Source organism: Geospiza fortis, unplaced genomic scaffold (assembly GCF_000277835.1).
Source record: "Geospiza fortis unplaced genomic scaffold, GeoFor_1.0 scaffold408, whole genome shotgun sequence".
Lineage (NCBI taxonomy): Eukaryota > Metazoa > Chordata > Aves > Passeriformes > Thraupidae > Geospiza > Geospiza fortis.
The window spans coordinates 3595248-3619097 of record NW_005054330.1 but is presented as its reverse complement, the minus strand read 5'-3'; the positions used below and the strand labels follow the sequence as shown (position 1 = coordinate 3619097).

The window sequence follows — 23850 nt, the reverse complement described above, 5'->3', positions numbered from 1 at the left end:
AGGAATGAATAATTTCCTTTTAAAACAATCAAGTTTGCAATGCTGTGATCTTGGAAATAACAGTTGAACAGTCAAAGGCAAGCACTCAAAAGAAAATAAAAGCATTTAATGCAAAATATTTCCAAAAGTTTTTACAGCAATTTCCTATAAATGGAGTCTTTTCTTAAAGAATGAAACCACCGATACAAATGTATTGTTCCAAAGGGGATTACAAAACTTTCTCCTCAGCCACACAGAGGTAGAGAGGGCATTTCTCTTATCTGAAAACACCTAAGATGAACTGAAAAGTGATATTCAGGATCTAGCCTACTAAGTTATGGTAACACACAGATTCTTTGGGATGAAAACTTCACAGGCTGATATATCTTTACCCCATAAGGCCTTTATTAAGATTCCTAATAATCTGTGGTTATGCAATGGAAATATCTGGGATGCCTGTCAGCTACATTATGTGGTTTTTCCTAATGATGGGAAGCCTGACATTGGAGCAGACTATGGGGTGTTCTACCCTGCAAGGACCAGGCTTTACGGATGGGTGTTAAAAAAAACAAAAGAGTTGTTTCTATTCCTGCTCAGTTGCTCAAGGCTGTAGTTTCTGGCACCTGAGGGCAGGTGTGAACTGGTGCATCCTGGCACCTCTGGCTGTCCAGTGGCTCAGGGAAGGGCAGCTACTGGGAGGAGTAAGTGGTGCAGCTGCCCTGGGCTCCCCATGTAGATTTGCAGCTTCCCAGGCTGCTGCTGGAGGCTTTAACAGGTACAGAGAGAGCTTGTTTGGAGTGAGCAAGGCCCTTCAGATGACAGCAGTCAGTCCGGACAAAATTGGTCCTTGTTGAGAAGCAGCAGGAGGCAGCTGGAAGGTAAGGGCAGGACAGGCTGGAGCCCTTCCACAGAGCTCTCCAGCAGCACAGGAGCTTCCCAGCACATTAATTCATTCCCTCACTTGGCATACTTGGCTGGTCTGGGAACGATTACCTGTAAAAGGAGCTCTTTCACCACTGTAGCTGTTCCCTGCAGTAGTGCCCTGCAAGGCTGGGCTCTGCCTGGGCTGCTGCCAGCCAAGCAGAGAAAGGCTCCAGCTGATCCCTGGGGAGCTGGGCTGCCTGCTCCCTGCTTTGCAAAACAACAACAAGACAGCCTTCGAGGAAGATGCAGTGGGGGAATGTGCTCTCTAGAAAACAAAGCCACATTAACCAGCCTCAACAAAGCAGCAGTTTTCTCTGCCAGTGGAAGGGCAGGCTGGTGCCTTCCCTCCCCAGGACAGACTGGCTTTTGGGCTCTCTGGGGCCACGTGGGAAGCTCCTGTTTGCGCTGTGCTGCCCCAGTGCTGGGCTCCCCATGCTGCTACCAGGAGCTGAAGTCGCCGAAGCCGGTGCTCTTCTTCTCTTTCTTCACAGCTGTGCTGGTTGAAGGCCCATCATCCTCCACACTGCGCTTCCTGCAGCCAGAATGAAAACATCTCTGAGGGAGTCTTTACTGCCAGTGCCACCAGGGCAGCCTGGATGCCTGTTCTGCCTGTTCTCTCCCAGCATCAGCTATACTGGAGCCAGCCCATCCCTTGTCAACTAGACAGGAGTGCAAGCTCCATGCCAGCATGGGTTGGGGGTCTTTGCCAGGCCCAAAAAGAGGGAGCATGAGTCCATTGGGATGGTTTGGATCAGGCTTTGAACACTCCCAGGAATGTGTTCAAAGCACAGAAAGTTCTCCAGGCCAGAGCTGAAGATTTAACAGCTGTACCTTTTTAGCATGGTCAGGAGAACATGAGCCATGAGTTTTTCCAACACCTCACCTGCACTTGTGGCAGCAAAAGGATTTATGGGGAATTAAGCATAAAGCAGCTGGGAGAGCTCTTCCAATCTTTCCTGTTCCTTGAGCCCAGCCTGTTGCAGTTGCTGCTGTTATCATCAGCCTCTCTTGAGCAGAGCTTGCAACCCCAGGGAACGCTGTGCCACCAGCTCATGTGCTGTAGTTTTATTGTCAGATATCAGTAGCTGATAGGGAGAACACCAAACCCTAAATCTGCCAGAGCAGGCTGCAATGACTGAAGGTTCTTTCTATACTACCTGGTCCTTTCCACAGAGCCACGACTGCTGGATTTCCTCTTTAAATAAGAGTGTAGTGTGTCAGCAGTTTTAAGCTGGACATAGTATTTTAATGGACACACAATATTCTGCAACTGAAAAATTTTACTGACACATTAAACTGACCTACCTGAGCTAACACATTTCTGTTCTCACAGTTATGCAAATGCCTGTAAGTCACAGAGGCACACACAGGCTGATTAAATGGCTGCCCAGATCTGTGTATGCATAAATACAGGCCTTCATGTAGCAGACAGACAACAGCATTTTTGCAAATGCTTTTAGAGAAGTCTGCTAAAAATCAAGTGGAAGGCATTTAATTTAATTTTTCCAAAACACATGCTAAGCTGCTGCTCAGCCAGGATTCTGTGCTGTCCTTATGAAAGAAAGCAGTGCTGCCAATCCTGACAGTGGTACAAAGGGTGCCTGGGAGAGGATGCTTTAGGATAAGCCTGTCCAACCAGCCGGGTACCCTGGAGCTACACAGCTGCCCTGTGCTCCCACAGCAAGCCTGGGAGCCCGCTCCCCTTTCCAGCCATTTCAGCTGTGCTGGTACAGCTGCTTGTGTGGCTGAACAGGGAACCAAAGCAGCAAACTGACGGGGGCCTGGGGCAGCTACTTTGTGCAGGGCAGAAGTTGCTAAAAGAGAAATGTCTGTGGGACCATGGATTTCAGAAATAGCTTCAGAAAAGGAAGAGGATAAAAGATGGTGTAGAAGTGACACAGCACAGTTCCTCAAAGACTTCTGAGTTCTGGAAATGTATCTACAGTTCTGAAGTCAGCAAATGCTTTTAAACACAAGCTTGGTCATGTTCAAGGGCTAAAAGAGAAGCTCAGTTAATGTGTGACCTTGAAAAACAACAGAAGTGAAGTAAACTCTTGACTGTTAGGACTACATGAGGGTGTCTTTGCTGGCCTAAAACAAACATCTGAACAATGGCGCTGGACAGGGCCAGCATCCAGCAGGAAAGGCACCTAAAATATTCAGCAAAAATCAGAAGGACAGGGAACTCACGCTGCAGCCATGTTGATGTATTTTCCAATCCCCTGCCGGTAAGTTTTAGGAGTCTGAACCTCTTTCTTTGGTGGGACCACTTCAGCTTTTATTTTGGCTGCTTCTTCTTCCTGCTGGAACTTCTCTCTTTCAGCAGCGACCTGTGGGAAGCGAAGGGTGCAATCTGTTGCAAGAGATAGTGCAGAATAAGGAGAAAATGTCTACAATTCTTTGAAGCTTTAAAGCACTCAAAACCAGCAATCAGCAGTGCTGAGATTACAGGGCAGGCTTTAGGAGACAGCCCTCAAGGGCCACTACAAACAGGTTCTCTGCAGCCATTATAGCAAAACTCTTTCTCACCTGCAGGCACCCACAGTTACTGGGGGCATTTGAAAGGAACCATCAGAAGCCTGATGGACTGGGAGCTGTGCCAGACTCAGTTACAAGAGTAACTCTCCACTGAAAGAGTGACTGGGATCCTGGCAAAAAGGAAATGTTGAATGGCAGCTGCTTAATCTTAGCTGGCAACCAGATGGACCAGGGAGCTGTCCATGTGCAAAGAAAAGGCATTAAGTTGCAAAATTCTCTCCAGAAAAGCTTTGGCCTTTCAAAAAAACCTCAACCAACCAAGCAACCTCACCTGTGCATCTGCCTCTTCATAGGGATCAACAAAAACAGTTGTTGTCTCAATTCTTATTTCTTCCTAGAAGCAGAAGAGAAGAGCAGTTATTCCATCTGCTGATTAACTTGTGCCATCTCCCCCTATTTTGGTTTCAAGAAGTGTCAGCAGAGTGACCAGCACTGCCATGTGAGGCCATTGCCCCCAGTGCTTCACACACACCTTGGGACGGTCTGTTTTTGGGTCACTTTCCACATTCTCCATAGCAGTCAGAGTTTCAAAGCCACCAACCACCCTAAAAGAGGAAAGACATGTTATTCAATTGTCACAACGTACTCAAAATATTCCTACACCCTTACCTTTAATATATCTCATTTACGTCCATTACTCTAGCAGGTTTTTAAATCATCATGTATGGGGGGAGAAGAGTCAGCAACTGTGTTTGGAAGACCCAAGATAATGTCATTCAGTGTGGAAGATAGGACTTTTTTCCTCCAATATGGGATTTGAATTTAAAATTAAACAGAACATGGAACAGCCCAACACTCAGAGGCAAAGCAAAGCCCAAAACCTGTAAGTCACACAAACCAGCCAGATGAAGAACAAGTCTTTTCTTCTTTGTTTTCTAACTGTATATGAGACCTAAGAATGTTATCAGGAAGAGAATGGTAACTACAGCAGCACAGGAGAGCAGTGGCAGAGCTGTCTGCACTAATGCCACTAACACAGAGCACAGGATTCCTCCAGAAGAAAGCAGAAGAAACTCTGCTTTCATATCAAAGAAATAAGCAATGCCTTGACCAAAAACATGACTGTGAGCTCATGAGGGCTCTGGTAAGGCAGCAGAGCATCAAGTCACAGCCACAGGGTGAGGCCAGGACATTTCTCAAAGCAGTTTTCACCTAGGAGGGCCTTAGATCCCTGGCTTCTCACTTTTCAAGTCAACATATCCAAACATTTGCTTGCAAATGTTTAAGGCTGAAGGCTTTCTGGACTGTTACATGTTTATTTTAAAAAAAAGTGTGGGACAATGGGAACATTCTAGAAAAGCATATTTAGAAAGGATAAATGGGGAAACCCAGATAATTATAATCCTGTCATCCTGTCATTTCTCCCAGCAAAATAATGGAATAGCGGAGACAGGACATGATTAAGAAAGAAAGGAAATAAGTAACAGCAATCAACAAGGTTTTGTGGAAAACAGTGTCTGTCAAACAACCTTCTATCTTTGAGACAACAGATGTGGCTAACAGGGATAACAGTGTCCACAGAACAGACTTCTGGAAGGCAGCTGATATTTTGTTTGAGGAACCAGAATGCTATGAAGTGAATACAGTACACATGAAATAAAAAATCGGCTGACAGGTGTCAAAATCTAATTTTAAACAGGAACCACTGAGTCAGTATGTTTTCAGAGGGGTCCTGCTGGGATCAGCTCTTGGTCCCAGGGTATTTAGCACTTTTATCCACCTCATCATCCACAATTAAATTTGAAAACAGCTATTCTTAGAAGAACAGTAAATAAAGAGGAAGACAGGCTGTTGATGCTGAGTGATCCAGACCCATTAGCAAAGCAGGCTGTAGCTGGACAACATCTGTTTTAATAGAGCCAAGCCACATGGCCAGGAACCAAAAATACAGCCCATACTAACAGCTGTGGGACAATGAGAAGCAGCTGTAATTCTCAAAAACATTGCTCCAGGAGCCAGGGGAGTTTGGGGCCAGGAGATCAGCAGCAGGGGCAGGAATTGGCCACTGAGGACTCCAGGGCTGCCCAGGGACAGTGCAAGCCAGGAGCCAGCAATCCCCCAGCTTTCACAGGGGGTAACTGTTTTGAAGCCTGATTGTTGCTGGGAGTACAGCACCAGCACACGTAGGCTGGCAAGGGATGGGCAGATGAGATGGGGGCAAATCAAATTAAATGAAGCTGGTGGGGAAAAAGGATACCAAACTGGTGGAATATGTAGAGCACTTTATCACCTAACTCTGCTTTCATATCAAAGAAATAAGTAATTCCTTGATCAAAACCCACGTGATATTCACAATTGCCTTTATACACTTTATACTTTTATACACTCATACCAGGGTATTTCCCTCTCAAAGACACCTGTGCAGTCCCAGCATGGCAGAGTCTGCCTGACCAGCACCAGGAGAGGCCTCTGACTCTCACCTGCCATGGTCTCAGCTGATCCAATGGAGAAATCCACTTCCTACAGCACTCCCCAGTGGCCTCAGTGCCACCCCGTGGGCTGGGCCAGGCAGTAAGCACAACCAACAGGACAGACCCCACCACAGAGAGTGAACTGAGACAGAGAGGGTGTCCTCACACCTGCCTCAGCACAGCTGTGCTGGCTCATGCTTCAGTGCTGCTCCAAACTCCATTCCCCAAGGGCCTGCTGATATTCTGTAATAAGGCTGTGACTTTTAGGTGCAATTAAAAGCCAGGGATGCAGCCTAGAGCAGCCTCAGTCATTTGTGACTGGAGGGAGCAACTGGGGGAGGCTGCACAGGGCGTGAGGACCCCGTATGAACTTTGGAAAGTTCATAACAAAAACTCAATTTTAAAATCTCTCTCCAGGCCAATATCAGATTGACTTATAATACTGGTGATTAACACCCAGCCCAAGATATATTCACTGTATTTTAACTGCCCCAAAGGAAACTTCTGATTTAATATTGGAGGATTTTCTAGCCAACAGCTCACTCATTATCTGCTTGTATGTTTTCATTTAATTAGGTTTCTGATAATTTGAAATGGCCAGATCAGCTGTGCACTGGCAATCTCAGCTGAGTAATCCCTTAGCCTGTAGCTAGACCTCCCACAATATTAGCCCTAATGCATTTTACTGATGCTTCCAGATCTTCAGTTGCTCTGCTAATTAAACTTTATTGGTAATATTTTGTCACTTGTACATTTTGAAGGGCTGTGATAGACATGGCATTCACAGGTCATCAGTAAATGACCTAAATAGTCTATTTTGACATGACTGTTAAGGGCTAAGGGGGAAGAAGACAAAGTTGTTATGCCTGCAGAGCATGTCATTCTCTTTTCTTCTTCACGTCTTGTCTCTCAAATGGAACATTGCTTCCTTTTCTCTCCCTTGCATTCTCCAACATTTTGCACAGAGTATCTCTGCGTACTACGCTGTCAGCACAGTCAGCTCTCAATATATGTTTTTGTCTTTATAAAGACACTGCTGTAATACTGATAAAAAATAAAAACTAATTTAATACAAACCACCAGCTCAGAGGAGAGGGCATTGAGCAGAGGGACAGGAAATAATCTACAAATCACTTTTGTTCAGGGAGCACTTGGGAGCTTTGTCTAGGTCAGGCCTGGCTGAGGCTGGTATCTGACCACTAAAAATGAACATACAAAAGGACAAGGTCTGATTGCAAAATCACCCATCCAGTAAAAACTGAACTACACACTAACCTGGCACTCAGAGCTAGATGCAAAAGAAATTGAATATTCCAAACTGTGAAGGCTTTTGCAAGCTTCCCTCTGATCTAAGAGACAAGGTATACAAAGGCCCTTGAAACATTACATGTTGTTATTGTCAAATCTCATGATGTTATTGCAGCACTAAAATCAGTTTGATGAGATATAATGTGTCAAAGCCCATGCACTGGCATCCCTCACAGCAACTGCTCCTCAGTGAATGAGGAAACCAACACACCAGAGAAGTTTTTGGGATTCTTTGCCTGCCCAACAACACGAATTTTGGGCCAAGAAAAAAGCCCATATAAATTATATGTAGAAATGGCCATCAGATCAGTACATAAAAACATTTAAAAATCCTCTAAAGAGTGAGATACTACTTAATATTATCCTAATATTCAACGAAATCTGTACATAATTTTCAGTAAAAGAAAATGCAGATTCCAAAAATTCAGGCTCACATCCCTTTATAGTCTTTACATGTGCCAAAAGTGTGGCACAGACAGTGACTGCTCACACTGTGGTGTCTGGTCTCGTGCAATGTCACTTCTGCCAAGCTGGGAGCCAGCATGGCAGGGAAGGGAGAAGGGCATAAACAAGTTTAACCTTTTCCACTGCTTCTGGCTCTATTCCTTTTATAAGGTGTCATGCATGCTTTGTCCTAAACTGGCTGAGGTTTAAGAAGGTGTTCAGAGACACCCTGCAGTGAAAAGGGTGACACTTTCAAGACACCATTCACATCAGAACACCCAGTGGAACCGAGAGTTTGCTGTGTGCTTCCAGTAGATGTTGAACAGAGAAATTATGATCTCAGCTATATATTTAGCTCAGCAACCCTGAGACAGCTTGTATTTTTAGAGGAGCTTGATAAATGTTGCATTACATTTAAGCATGAACGACAAGGCAGGTACATTTATGGGTTTTTTTTCTGTTAGCATAGGAATGAAAACAAAAATGGGTCCTTACTCGTGCAATTCTGTTTTCTTGAAAGCTGGCTAAGTTAGCACTGGAAATCTTTGCATTTCACATTTAGATGTGTTATTAAAATCTTACTTCCTGTTAAGGCTCCTTTATGTAAAGTAGTAACCTTGCTTCAAAACCACTGCCAATGCCTTTGCATGATGAAGAAGTGAAATATCCAGAGCAGGCTCTATCCATTTGCAATATGCCAATGAAGGTCTCACTGTACTTTAGGTAGTGCTGCCCAAAGAAAACTGCATCTCCCCTGCAAGCCCAGAGACATTCACACGTGAATCTATTTCTCATACTTTTGTTTGGAAGAATTATAGGAATTAAGCCTTCTGCAATGCTGGGGATGGCAGTGAGCCAACATAATAGAGTTTCCTGGTCAGAAGACGATACAAGAACAATGTCTGGACTTTTTTTTTAAAACAAGCTTTAAACTACAAACAGAAAACAGAAAGAAAAATTGCTCTTTTGCAAACACATTCTGCCCCAAAGGTTATTTTTATAAAAAGGAGAACACACATTTATATACACACACAGAGGGAACAACACATATGTGCACAAACACGTACACCCAGGACAAAATGTTTTCTATGCATACACCCAATCTGCAATGGAGTGAGCAATTCAAATGTGCAACAAGGATGCAGCCAAAACATCTCCATCTCTCTGCTAGATAAGGGCTTCATCTAGCAGGCGAGACACGGTAATAAAGGGTGATGAAAATAAAACAACTTGGAAAAAAGCTTATTGAAACTAGACTCAACAGATGAACCTGGCACGAAAGGACTTCCCTGCCTTGGCACAGGTCCCTCTTCAGAGATCATACAACTGTTTTGGAAACAACAGCAGCCCTCATGCAGCTCCAACAGCCCAGTGCTCATGTGCAGCCATGGCTTCCATAGGGAGGCCTGGCTCAGCTCCCCACCTTGCTCTTTGCTCCTATCCTGGTGTCTGGGGATAGGAGACTCTGCAGTGAAAAATTAGGTCAGTCTCCCTACACACAATCAGCTCTTCTGCTGTCACACAGTTTCTCCAATCTTCAATTGTATTAAAGCAGAAGAGCCAAAAGAACATGAGTTTTCCAGCTTAGAAGCAACTGGGATTCACTGATTCAAATCATACAGGGAATGTTGCAAGTGGAAACAGCTAATGTGTTATATAACAGTACCTGGGTAGCTGAATAATGCCTGGTAGTTGCTTTATGTAGCTAATTACTTTAGAGGACAAGAGTTACTTTCATTGCCCCAGTCTACAGAATTGCAGTAGTAAGCAATTAACAGGTTAAGGAATACTTAATACAGAGTGATACTGATCCAAGGGAAAAACTCTTCCACAAAAGCATCTGGCAAGGAAAGAAGGGAAGAAAAGAGAAGAATAAACTGAATGCATGTCAGCTATTGACTGATGCCTCCAGTCTGACCAAGCCTGAGGTTTCCCAAACCACCTTGTTCATTATTTCTGGGAACAAGAGAATTGAAGAATAAGCAGCAGAAACCTCGAGAGACAGTAAAAGTTATACACATAAGCAGATATGTACAGCCTCATATCAAAGAGAAAACTGTCCCTGACATACTCATCTCCTGTCTCAGTTGCCACTTTCTTTTCTCAGCTCTTGACAAACACAAGTGATGCTCTAATAAACACACAGAACTGCTGTACAGATAATTTCCAGCTTTGCCACTCTGACCACAACACTTTTCTCTCTGCTGCCTTTACTGCCCTTCGTTTTATCACATCACATCACGTATCTGCAATATGTCCTCATTTTCAAGCCCACCATGCTCTGCTTGTCCTAAATCTCACCCAAAATTCTGAAAGGATTTTTCTCTTTCTGTTGATCACTTTTCGCTACTATTTTAAATATGCATGTTTTTATGTGTGCCTTTAGCTTTGGAACAGGCTTCCAAAAAACATCCATGAAGCAAATTTGTCTTTTCCTGAGGCTTTCTTTTTCCAAAGGTGGTGGAAGGTAGGTTGAAATGGGTCACTGTCATAACTTCCCTGTATCTATATGCAATCTCTTTTCAACTTACACAGCTCTCAGGGACAGAGATTATGTTTCTATTTCTGCTAAAAAAGGGCAAATGTACCAGGTCTCTGATCCACAAGAGCTGTGAACCATTGCAACAGGAAACATAACAACATGGATGGGATATGCTTGCACCTAAATTTCACACAGAACACCCAACAGGAACCTGAGCTTATCTGCTGTTTTGGCTGTAGTGTTCCTGTAGCCCCCGCAGGTCACAGCACAGCCAAGGCCCAGCTTAGAGCACAGGCAGGGAGGAGGCTCAGGCACAGAGCCCAGGGCAGCGGCAGGCAGGACCCTCCCCAGGCAGCAGCCCCCTGCAAATGCTTCTCATCCCCTCTGTGCAGAGCAAAGGCATGTCAGTTGGTTGATATTATCTCAGTTTCTAAATTAAACCTCTTACCAGCAAGCTAAAAGCCCACAAAAACCACCAGTTGGTTTTCATGTTAATTACATCATTCTCTAAGTCAGAAGAAATAGTAATTACTGGAAATGGTAATTACTAATTTAATCTAGGCAGCTCTGTTGGAGCAGGAAATCCATGCAGCCTGCAATACACTTCCAAGGGAAGGCATTCTGCTCTCACTCTCTGTTTTGGTTCCCCAGCCATGCCAGATTATCTCCTTTCTTTTCAGAACCAGCATCCTCATCACTGCCACCATGAGCAGCACAATCATGATGAGCCCTTCCCTGTTCCCCAGCCACACCGATCTCCTGAGACATGAAAATTCCAGTGCACCAAGGCAGACACAAGTCAACTCTTCACTGTCCCACTGCCCAGGTGTGGGCATTTATAGAGTCTCCTACATAAAAACTGTGTTTCAGACCAGTGGGGATATGAATAAGATGCATTTCCAGAAAAGGCACTTTTCACTGTTGCATCTCACAAAGGACCCAAGAAACAAAGAAAGGAGTAGGGAATGGTTGCCCTTTCACTCTTTTTTTGTTCTCCTAAGTATGGGAAGCCTGCTGAAAAGTTCTATACAAATTACAAACAGGTCAAGCTGTGCTCTCCAAGACACCTGTGTGACACTAACATGGACCAGAGTCACACAGGAGTAGCTGAGAGTACAGTTCAGAGTATTTAGGTTTTTATATTAACTGAAATAAGTAATCCTCAAATCTATATGAAAGTCACAACAGGCCAGTAAGCATCTAGTTAACAATACAATTAAACACTGATGGAAACAAAGAATCCTGATATCATGGGTTCATTCTGCTCTTAAACCTAGATATTATTCCTAGATATGCTTCCCAGATATTATTGTGCTATAATCAGCTCAGATATAGTCACCAAATCCTGGAATCACCCAGGATCTAAAATACCAAACTGAAGTTGGAGTTTTACTAAGGTACAATCTCTGGCATCTTCTGGCTTTTATGACCTTTAAAAACAATGCAGGTAGAAACAGCTGATGGATTTTGATGACAAAATACAGATCTTTAGAGCTACACACATCAACCTTTTATTATTAAATTTGTAGGTAAATTCAATTATTCAATAATTCAACTTGTAGATTAATACAGACTTACTGGGATACATACATCCCAGCATCTTAATTTTACCTTATTTGAATTGATCTTCATTTACATGCAAGACAGATCAGAGTAAAATATCCCTGCTCTGTGTTCGTATGAAGATGTCACTCAGTCTTCATGCAGGAAACCAAATATGACTCTAAACCAACACTTTTTATAAACTTTTCCCATTGTATTTCAGCTAAAAATATAAGCAGCACCACTTCTTCACTCTGAGACCTAAGCTCAGATTTTTGTTACAGCAAAGACAATTCACAAATTAAGACAGTCTTTGCTAAAACTGCAAAAAATCTCTGCTATATATGCTTAAGCAGATTTACCTGGACTAAGTAATTCCTCTCTAAAGGGCAACATACAGAATGAAACAGCATCTGAGCTATTTTGCTCACTTGAGATACTCAGCACAGCGTGCAGGCTTTGGGGAGCACACTCCCTGCACCACAGGAAGTTCAGCTTCTCTCCAATCCTTTGCTGGTGAATTCTGGTAAAACTGGAGCACACTGAGGAAACTCAGCAAAGACACTGGAGGACTGCACAGGGTGCTCACAGAGGCCAGGCTGCACCCAGAACTGAAGATCAGGCACATTTTCAGCTGAGCTGTCCTAACACAGACATTACTTGATGAGGTGGCCAGCTCAGGTTAACAGCATTACTGGAGGGGATTTGAAGGGATTTTTGCAAGGTGGACTCAAATTGTTGCTGAAGTGAAGTAGTCCTAAGATCTGGATAAGGTAATTCCTCCAAGAATTACTGACTCTCAGCTTTTAGTATTAGAATTTGCTTTATTTATCTGCTTTCACAAAAGGACAAGGGAACTTTGAATTTTTCTAGGACAAACCTGAGAAAGAAAAAAGAAATACATTTCCAAGAATGTAATTATTGAAGAATCAGTATTGGAACTAACAACACTAAAATAAAGTGCCATTAAAATGAAGCAGTTTCTGCCTCAAAAAGTTGCAGGCAGGGAAGATGGATTAAATATATCACTTTCACTGTACAGCACAATTGCATAACATTCAATCAAAGTAAACAGCACATGGTTCTGTTTTCTATTACTGACTTCCAAATGAATAGAACCATGAAAGGAATAAAACCCCAAATCTACAAGTAAAAAAGATTGTAAGATTCTCAGGAACTCCCAGTGCAGCAGGCTAGCAACATTCCCACTCCTGCCATGCATGAGGGATGGCTGAGAACAGCTCTGCTTTACTTGGTAAATACCAAGTACCTGCAGCAGAGGAAGCAAAGAGCAAACCATAACAAAGATTTTGTATCTTCTTCTTCAATAAATACCTTAATCTTTATCATGTGAAAACTCCACTGGAAAAGACTTTCAGAAGAGACTTCTTTATAAGGAATGAAGTTCTCTCACTGTCTGGGCATTGGTAATATCTTTATATATGTATGCATAAATATACAGGTTTTATACCAGTGCTAATTGTCAGGAATAAAAGAAAATAAGAATAAAATAAAAAAGAATAAGAAGGGCCAGAAGACCTCATCTCTGCAGAAGCTCTATTCCATGATGAAGAACAGTCCTGTCACGACTAATTTTTCAGTTGATGGCTCATAAGAGGATGAAAGCAGTATTGAAGAGCTAATCTCTTGTGTCCCAGCAATTAACATGCACAAATATTAACATGGTTCATTATATGACTATGATTACTTTCCTCATGACTCCTGGAGGGCCACCCACAGAAGGGAAGTGAGGCAACTTACACTGATGAAAGGAGGGAAAAAAGGCAGGGTCTGCTGCCTGGCATTGGTGCAATGTTGCCCACCTCCTCATGACCAGGAGAACTGGATTGTGAGCTGGAATTTTGCTCCAGTTCAATTACAAGAGTCACTAGATTCTTCTTTTTAGGCTTCAGACACACAAGGGAGAATGTCTGCTACACTGCTGCCTAAAATATCCTTCACTTACCTTCCAAAAACTGTGTGCTTCCTGTCCAGATACGCACAAGAGCGGAATGTGATGAAGCTAGAAGAAACAAAGATATAACAGTTACCACATTGTCCCACTGACCCTCAGCAACAGCCAGTAATGCTTAAAAATGCTTAAAAACACAAAGTGTCTGCAAAAGCTTTCAGAGAGAAGCCAGGCCCCTCTCCCTCTCTGGCTCCTCTCTGGAAGGCCCGTGGACCAAACATCCTTTCATGCCTCAGTATTGTGGATTCCACCTGGATTTCTGGAGTTTTGGCTTCTCATTTTTGATCACACTAACATTTTTAAACAGTACTCCAAGAGTAGGGCCTTGCAGCAAGTCCAAAATTAATCTGAGCATCTGCCTCCTTGGCCATGCAGGCCCTGGGAGGCTCATGCAGGGCAGGCAGACGTGCATGGGAGGAATGCTTCCTGCTTGGGAAGAACATTTCTGGTGCATGATGGGCAGCTTGTATCCAGCAAATAAAGTTACATGACACAACAGCCTCTGCCAGTGTAAACTTCTATTTTCTGGATATTTACTTTTTGCATTTCTCTTCCCTTAAACTGGTCTGCTGGTGATCTATTTCTCCTCTGGACAGAGCACACTCGTGCTCCAGATACAAACATCCCAGAAGAATACTTCAAAGTGTCAAAAGTAATTAATTGGACTTTTAATTTTGGGGGCTGTACTTTTAAACTTAAACATGGGAACTAAAACACTAATCCAAAGCAACCTCTACTACTAAAGCTTTACTCTAAAGCTTGATGCTTCTTTGGAAGTCCTGGACTACAAATGTATGAGACAAAGGTTTCCACAGTGTGGTCTGCAGACCACAGTGGCCTGTCTTGGCTGGACATGCAGTGCTGGCTCTCCTCCCTGTCTCCATCTGTTACACTACATAGGAGACAGCTAAAAATATATAAGCATTCCAAAAGCACTTTTCCATATAAGCAACTGCCTCAGGAAGTTATATGATTGGAAATAGGAGCAGCTGTAATGTTCCAGACAGTCTATTAAGATGTAGCTTGCCCTAGGAAAGCATTGGCATGCTGTGCAGAATGCAAACTCCTACATGGGATACACTTTACTGCTGGATATCCAATACTTAAAATCATCACATGGTCAGTTATGTAGCATTGTAATAAAAAACCCTGAAAAATAGCAAATATACAGGGAAAGCTTCTCATCTGTCACTACAGTCAAAATAAATTAAAGACAACAGAATTAACATAACTCAGGATGGTCCCAGAGAAGTCCTGAGCATTATTCAAGCATCAGCTTGCAGGGGGACCCAGTTCTCTCTGCCCTGTAGTGCCTGTCACCAATGGGGAGAGCAATTCACAGAGTCCCCAAGGCTAGAGCAGATGTATCTAAGTGCTGCCTAGGAACCTTTATAAATATGGACAGCTGGACTCTCTTAAGGACTTACATATAAAGGAATTTCTTATTTCATTTGCAAATTTTAGGAGAACATACAATCACATTTACAGCAGCAGATGATGTGACTCAAAATGGCACATCATTTATGGTCTCTGTAACTTCTGTTATTAGAATCCCTTTTTTTAAAAAAACATAAAAAAGAAGAAAGAAGCCTCTACTCTCCCCTAATTTAGCACGTGAGAGCTGGCAGTCACATCCAAATCCAAAATAAGCTGTACAGCAACTTGATCCAGCAAACTGCCCCACACGTGCTTAGGCTTAAGAATCCAAGTAAGCCTAAGAATGTGAGGCCCTGAGACAAGGCCTTGTGTTTAATTAAAGCAAACCACAGTGCTGCAGAGTTTACAAGCCATCCTAACACTCAGCATCACGAACACCAAGACCCACTCCCTCCCTCCCTCCTCAGTGCCAAGTGACAGTTCTAAACACACACACACACACACACACACACACACACACACACACACACACACACTCTCACTCTCCCTCTCTCTCTCCTTCTCTTTCCTGGGGCTCCCAACAAAAGGCCAGTTTTTTACACTGCAGTACTTACAGAGCAACCAATAAATAGTTGGCTCAAAGTGACACAGAACATTTTTAATGAACTGCAGGCAAACACCCATATTAATGTTACACATGAACAAGGCCATTACAACTTCAGTATCTTTAAGTTTTCTCTCATTTTAGTCTTCATTCTACTTTTGTACATTGGAAACCAAGGTATTCTCAATCCCAGATTGTACACTCTGCCATGTCTGGGTCTACACATTTCAACAGAACATTTATTTAAAATCAGATGAGTAAAAAGAAGCTGTATTCCCACACAGTTTATGTTTCATCTAATTCCTTCAAAAAGTTCAACATGGAGCTGAATTTAAACAGAATGAAGAGGTGTGATGAATGATGATAATTATAGGGGAAATACTGGGGAGGGACACTGACAAAAACAAACAAAAACTTCAAATCATTACAACAAAAAAGACAAGTTCTTGCTGATATAATGGGCCCACAGGTCTTCTTGCCATGCTTCACTTTGCTCTTAGATTGGCTAAGAGCAGCTCTAGCCCTGATTGCAATATGCACCACTCAACAGAATATTTCCCTTTACTGAACTTTACATTTAGAGTAGCTCATAAAATGTCATTTTTCTTCTTAACAGAGTGAGACACAATGTCCAGAGGCAACCAATAAAGCACAAAAAAGCAAATGACTACTTACAACTGTGATTTGTTTGTGTTGGGTCCTGAATTTGCCATACTAAGAACACCACGTCCCGTGTGGGACAAATTGGGCTTGAATTCATCTTTGAAAGGTTTTCCCCAGTAAGATTCTCCTCCTTAAAAAAAAAAAAAAAAAAGAAGAAGAATGTTTGGTTTATTAGTTTCCCACTGTGTGTTGCAACAGGCACTGGCATTAAATTCAAGGTTCCCAGCACTTGCAGTCACCATGTGTTAATACATTGTTACCTCACCCCTATCTCTAGGCCAGTATTTGAGCACGACCTTGAAATCTGGTGTTTGCAACTGGCAACACATTTCTGCACCCTCACGCTATCAGCTGCAACAGACCACACTTTATCAACAGCTTTATGTATCCTGTGCTGAAGAACAGTCAAGGATTTAATTTTTTCCTCCTGGTCCACCATAAATTTTCTCTTTTGAGACATTAAATCTTCAAAATTGGCTTAATGACAAAACACAGAGCAAAGAGTTACCAGTTTAATTTCACTCTGGGTATAGCACTGCTTCTGGAAATAAAATATCAGGGAGATGAAACACATTCATAGAATCAAGTAAGAATAGGAGGTATAAGCTCAAATGCTTAATCCCAGACTAAACAATGAAGAATGATGATATATGGTGCTCCAAATTAAAAGGCAAAAATTAGATATTTCGACTAGATACCTGGATGATGTGAACACTTTACAGTGAAGGTAAAAGAATGATAAAACTGTACAAACCCCAGCCCCAGCCCTCCAAAACTGATTTCTGTGACTGTGGACAGAGAGAGGGTCCGTGAGAGGTCTCCTCCTGGCTGTCATTTTTACATTATTTATGACAGATCTGACATTTTCATTTGCACTTTCCTCCAGGATCATTCTTAATAAGAAAAATGAAGGCTGAGATGAGCCATAGTTTTACAGTCAAATCCATAATCTTGTTTGACAAACCATGAAAAAATATTTCACCTTAGGACAGTATTAAAAATAAAACAAACAAAACTATCCAAATAGGCAGCAAGGCTGGTCCATCTGCAGAACTGGCTCAAGAGCCCTCCAGAGGAAATGTATCACTGGAGAAGCAGCAGGTCAGGGAGGGATCTGTAGTGCTCCACAGCCATGTGCACACATAGCACAGAAAGCAATTTGGTGATATGGCTGCACACAGAAACAGTAAATAAAAACAAGAAATGAATCAGGCTCCCACTGAAAATCTTACCCAAAAAAATCACAAGAGTGCATTAAATGAGGAAAGAGTTTCAGATGATACCACGAAAACAAAGCATCACATATGGACAGCTGCAAGTGGAACTAAGTGAGAAATTCTGGAAGAAGCTGACCCACTAAAAAACCCAATTATTCATATTCAAAAGACCTATTAATAGAGTTGAGTGTTGCCTGCTCTGCAGTTTGACAAGAGGTGACAAAAGGGGACAAAGCTGGTGGGGATTTTCTGTAATCAGGAGTACAGCAGTGGTTACTTCAGCAATCTCTTGCTATTGAATATTTTAAGATCAGCTAAATTACATCAGCTTGATCCCATATGCCAGTATTTTCCAGAGGTGGGTGACAGGGACATGGTACAGTTGCAGGCAGCTCTAGAGGAGTTTGTGCTGTCTGAAGTTTTCAGAGGAGACAGAACATGAGCACAGTCTGTTGAGATGGGACACAGCAGCAAGTGGCCAAACCTGTGAGCCTGCTACACCCTTCATGTGCTTCCAGCTGATGCTGGAATTACAGCCAAGCTGCTGAAAGACAGTGGAATCCAGCCTGAAGCCTTCACTGGTCAGAAAAATAACTCAAAAGGAAAGAGAAAAATTGTGAATGACAGAGAGACTCTCTCTTTCTGGCACTGCAAACAGCCAGACCCAAGAGCTTGCAGACAGGAGCAACGAGCCATGATCTTTAGGCTTTGGAATATTTATTTTTGTATGATTTCATTTCGGATCATGCACTGCAGGTCAGAATTAATCTCATATGTATGAAAGCTAAGTTTGGTTCATTCTGCTTCTCTGGAAATAAGCACTAATATTTTAGCAGATAGTTGCAGCCCCTGTTCTGTCTGCCATACAGCTGTTTCCAAGGCTAATTCTGTCTGCCTGGGAGCTGCAAGCACGAGCAGGGAATGGCCTGTGCAGCATTTGCCTAAAAGGCCAGACAGTTCTGTGAAGGACAGTTCTGTGAAGGACAGAACTGAAGAGTCTGTGGAGACCTGGCAGCACAGACTGGCAAAGGGCAGAGGAGACACTGCAAAGGCACTCAGCAGAGCAGGCACAGCTTGGGGGTTTTGTTGTTGTTTTGGTTTGGTGTTTAAAAATAATTTAAAGGGAATACTTTTTTTTCTTTTTCAAGGAAAACCCCAGAGTATTCTCTTTAAATTAAAAATAGCCTGAATGTGCTTTTCATCAAACTCCAGCTAACCTCTGGAATTGTTCCAGGCTTCAAGTATCTGCTTGAAGCAGGACTAGACAGAACAAGTCAGAAGACGGCAAGTTACATCTATACATTTTTTAAATTACTGAAACCCAGCATGACTTTCTCTGTGAAGATAAGTACAGACCCCTCATCAGTCTAGGGCCATGGCAGCATAGTGCCTAATGCTCAGCTGGAACAGGGATTTTACACTCTTACCTTTTACTCTCCATATTAGAGTTCAATGTAAACTCAGGAAAATCACTCAGCTTCCAAACCTGCTAATAATTATGAGGTGTTTGTAAGTATCTAGCAGATTTTACTGTGTTTATTCTCAACACAGTTGGGAGGTGTGGTTGTACATTTTCTGAAGGCAGAACGGATGCAGACAGAGGAGGTGAGAGCATGGTAGTGTCTGGCTCCAGCCTATTATGTTACACTCCCTGTATATGCCACAAAGAGAGGAGGCTCCTGCTGACACTCCCCAAATCCTCCTCAGGGTGCACACAGACCTCTGCTGGCTATATTTGGAGTCACAATGATGCAAAGCGCTCACCCCAGAGCTGATGTACCAGCCTACAAGCAAAGCCCATGGAAAACAAGAATTGACTCTGGGTGTTGCATTCACAGCTGGCAGCACTGCCTGTCACTTCACCTCCCTCTCAGCTTATCTTCTGCCCAAGTGGAGCTGTGTGCCTACTGGACTTGTAAATGTTCCTGAGATCCTATTACAAAAGTGCTGAAAAAGAATTCTGTGGGCTTCTGGGCTAAAAATCAGTTCACATGGCAGCAGCCATGACTCCAGCACGTACTGCCACTGGCTGGATTGGTGCTGGGAATAATTACAGCCTGCACATGGGAATGTCCTACTGGCACAAAGCTGGAAATGTACTTGGGATCAGCCACAGCAATACAGTGCCATTCAACAGCACTTCACCTGTACAGTGTCAATGCCTTCAGAGATTTTGTACAATTCTGTAAAATAAAAATCACATGCCTACTCAGATCCACATGATTCAAAGCTGCAGAAAGCTGGGAGACAATTCCATGCATTCTCCTTTTAAAAAAAATTCTCTTAAAGATGTGTTTAACTCCTTCTTTTTCTCCTTTTAAAAAAAATTCTCTTAAATTAAAGATGTGTTTAACTCCTTCTTACACAGAGATGAAATGAAACAGACCACACAGCTCTTAGAAAAGAACATTAATAATTTCTGTGGCTATCCAGAGTGGAAAGATATATTTAGCTTGTACTGAAGGATGGTTAGTTATTCAGTCTTGTATCTGCATTTTGTGCTGATAGTAAACAGGTGAACAGATTTAAACTGACATCTGAAGCAGTCACACATCAGCAACTACACAGAAAAAAGCCACATTTTCAGATTGTCTTTTGAACTAAACCAGATTACTCTTTGGTAGTCTTTGTTCCTACTAAAAGCATGTAAAAAGTTTTTATGAGGTACAATCACAGAATTTGTGCAACTTTCTTGCAAGGAGCTGAGAGATGCATCTAAAGCTTCAGAAATGTAGCATTCCAAAAGCCAGGTGTGGGCTGGGAATCATCATTCATGACAGTTGTGATTTTAAATAAATCCTTCCTTTTTCTGGCTTAAAAATTGCTAAGCAGTGGTAAGGAAGTAGGAGGGTTCTGATTCACAAAAATGATGGCTTACTTTCTGTAATTTTCTTCTTGTCATTTGGAACAACGAGGCACATAATAACATCTGACACTTCTGTAGAGCTTTCCAAGTGAGATTCTGGAATCATTTTGCAAATATGAAAGCCTTAGCTCAGGCAGTAAGTGCTTCTCTCCTCTCAGATAAGAGGACATGGTACCCCACAAACCCGAGAGTGGATGTGCACAGGGACTGCAGATCAAAAGGAGAATATTCTAGATAAAAAGGTCTTGCTCTTGCTTTTGCTGTGCTTCAATCATGCAAGAAAAGGAGCTCTAAAACTGGTAGTTAAGGAACTTGCCATCTTAGGAAATCACATTGCATTGATCAAGTTTGTCCAGAGTCCTTTGCTATTGACATTTCAGAGGAGCTCTTCTTGATGCCAAACAAAATGCAATTCCCATCTACCAGTAGTATTTCATCCTGGACTTTTACAGCTATAATGTGCTTCCTTTGTGCCCTCCTGGATTCATAAATCACAGGCTGATTCATGAGACCTTCCAACAGGTTGCAAGAAAGAGTAGCTGAAAAAAGCCTGTGCTGCTTTGAAAATGTGATGCTTTGCATATATTTTCCCTTTTTCATACAAAAGGGTTAGGATATTAAACCTATTTTTTCTACATGCAAAATTTCTTCTATTATTTGGAACACTGAAAATACAGAGCAGCTGCTCCACTTGCACGACCGTGAGTTAGAATTACTCACAGTGTTCAACCACTTACTTGTTATGAACAGCAGGAAAAGAGATACATCACAAATCTAAAATTCATTTTCAAATAATTAATCATTACAAAGAATGACCATGACTCAGCTTATTGCTCTGAATACTGCCTCTATGGGTGGTTATTTTGTTAGAGAAGAAATAAGCTGCTGCACCACAATAAAATTTCTCCCAGCAGTCTTACGAAACATAAAGGTGAAGGCTCTAGGAAAATGAGTCTGGTCCTCCAAATCAGTGTCATCCCTGCAGCACTGTGTATCTGACTGCCCTGGCAGTGCAGGTCTGACAGCTGTGCTAAGGTTCCTCACTCTTTTCTCAGGGTGGTATCTCAACTCCCAGATGCCACAATGCTAATTTCCAGCCTTCTCCATTCCAAGGCTAACTGCTGAGTACCAGAATTAGCTGTCCTTCACGTGTCTGCTGGGTCACATTTGCTTTTACGACAGTCCAGAAGAGACTCAAGAAGGACATACAGGGGAGCTGAATAACAAACAACAAAGCAAATCTCAGGGTGCTTCCAGAGAGAACAGTTCAGCTGGAGCAGCCTTGGGAGAGGATGGTCAGTGACAACCAGCTTGGCATTTACCTCTGTGAGCTGTTTCCAAAACACAAGCACACTTAATCCGGGTGAGCCAAAGCACAGCTACAGTCTGTGTATGTATGACAAGTCACCTTCTGTCATGTTGTATTAATTGTGCCCAAATCCACCCAGAAGATGAACAGTCCTGGGCTTAGTTAGCAATGGAGTGGGTGATCATCTAAGCATCTGGGGGCTGCAACCATAAACCTGACACCCTGACACATGGGATGAATGTCAGATGACAGAAATCAAGTGGTGGGAAAATATCTGAATAAGTCTGTTCAAGTTCCTGATGAACAGGAATAATTAAATAAATAGAGGAAGAATATATAGAGGCTTAATGCATCTTCCATGTATCAGTTTAGAAAAGGTTTTTTTTTTCCAAAAAACAAAGAAAAAGGCCAAATCTCTTAGCTAGAAATCATCAGTTTAAGCAGAAGGTTCTGTGTGAATGAGGAAACAAAGCATGCTCTTTTTGTTCTGAAGTATTCCTACAAAAAGCTCTAATAGAAACAGTTTATAATATTGACATTTAAAGGGTAACCTCCAAATAGTCCTCCCTACTGCCAATTGAAATATCTGGGAAGAAAGCCCTGTTTTGATCTCATATGCTTCTCTGATACTACAGAAGTCAAGTTATTTATTCTAAAGCTCATTTAATCTTACAGACTTTTTTTAGCTTTCAAAGGTGCATCTTTTTTTTCCCCTTCTAAGAAGCAGTGAGTCAAAAAAATACTAAAATCCCTTCCAGCAGAAGACATAAATAAAGGGAATTTATCCTGCAAATAACAAACAGGCCACAGGCAAAAATGGTACAGAGTACTGAATCCCAGTGCTTTACTCCAAAGCTTTCCTAAAGTGAATGCCTGTGATCACATGAATAATGCACAAATGAATGGACCAACATTTTTACAGCATGGGAGCCCAGGAGAGCATCAGTCCATCTGCCCTGCCAGAGCAGGGCTGCTGAGCTGAACCCTCCTCTGGCTGCCCTGCTGCCAAGGGAACATCAAGCCTCAGGTCTGGCCACCTTCTTACAGCTCTGGACACACAGGTGGAATTTCTGCCTCACAGTCAAGTGCCCTGGATCTATCCAGTAGTCAGGAACAAATCCTGACAGACTACTTGCACTCTGTGAACTGTCTAAGCAGCTTCACTGAAGTATTAAACACAAAGGCATGACAGTTCAAGAGCAATCTACAGCCCACCAGGCTCCCCATTTAGATTTCCTTGTGATATTATCATATTCAGTAAGCGATTAGGTAAAGACATATAAAATTCAACTGTCTTAAAAATATAAAAGCCATTCAGGTGCAAAGAAGACATTTGCACCGTTTGGACTCTACAATAATTGCAGCCAGTCTCTAAAAATCTGCAAGACTCATGTCTATTTGAGTGCACACTGTTCATTTCATTAGAACTTTAATAGTCCTGACAGATGTTTGCGAGACATCTCGCCTGCGATATACTCATCTTTAATTAAGAATGACAAGGAGGAAAACAAGATGGAAAATACTAGAGGTCATTAGACTCCTTTTTATAAGTGAAAGAATATATGTAGGAGGGTTTTCATCCTATGTGCTTATTAGCATTTCACTTCCTACTGGCAAAGGCAGTGGAGCTGAGCGTTGCCCCTCAGTGCAGCAGTGATGCCAGTCCTCTGCCTCTGTTAACTCTGCTGTCTTACAGCACTTCTGCATTTGCACAAATAGAAGCAGGGATGACACCAGCAAGTTAATTTTCATTCCACAGCAGGATCTGAACTCCACCCTGCAAGGGTGAGAGGTGTTTGAGTCAACCTATTAAATCTCTCCCGTCTCCTGACACCTCTTTAATTTCTCATTTCAAAAGATGTTCCTAATTATGTCTTTTGGGATTTGAACCAAAACTTTCCATATAAAAAAATCAAATCACATTTGACAGTCCAAGCATAGATGGTAACAATTCTTGTTAATGGGTTTTTGCCATCAAAACACTGAACCTTTAACTAGTCTCAAATCCTGCAATTGTTGATTATCACATACACTACAAGAAAAGTAGGCAACTCACACTACCATAATTAACACAGTAAATAGAGCTAAAGTATTTAAGCAGGGGAGGAGCTGGGGATGCTGGTGACAGACACAAGTGGACAGATAAAAGATGCATGAGGAAAATGAGCAAATTTACAGCAGTGACCAGAGGTATTTCATGACCTATCTCCTGTG

General features: G+C 42.3%; 1 protein-coding gene across 1 annotated transcript in view; it reads right to left on the bottom strand.

The window, feature by feature from the left end:
* Nucleotides 1-85: 85 nt before the first annotated feature.
* Nucleotides 86-23850, bottom strand: part of PPIL2 (peptidylprolyl isomerase like 2) — a 69650-nt gene continuing 45885 nt past the window's right edge. The window contains exons 14-19 of the mRNA XM_005421460.3: nt 16257-16374; nt 13595-13651; nt 3914-3986; nt 3713-3775; nt 3094-3233; nt 86-1435 (exon numbers count right to left, since the gene is read on the bottom strand). Coding sequence (XP_005421517.2) covers nt 1342-1435; nt 3094-3233; nt 3713-3775; nt 3914-3986; nt 13595-13651; nt 16257-16374 — 545 coding nt within the window. The 3' untranslated portion in view covers nt 86-1341. The remainder of the gene's footprint in view (nt 1436-3093; nt 3234-3712; nt 3776-3913; nt 3987-13594; nt 13652-16256; nt 16375-23850) is intronic.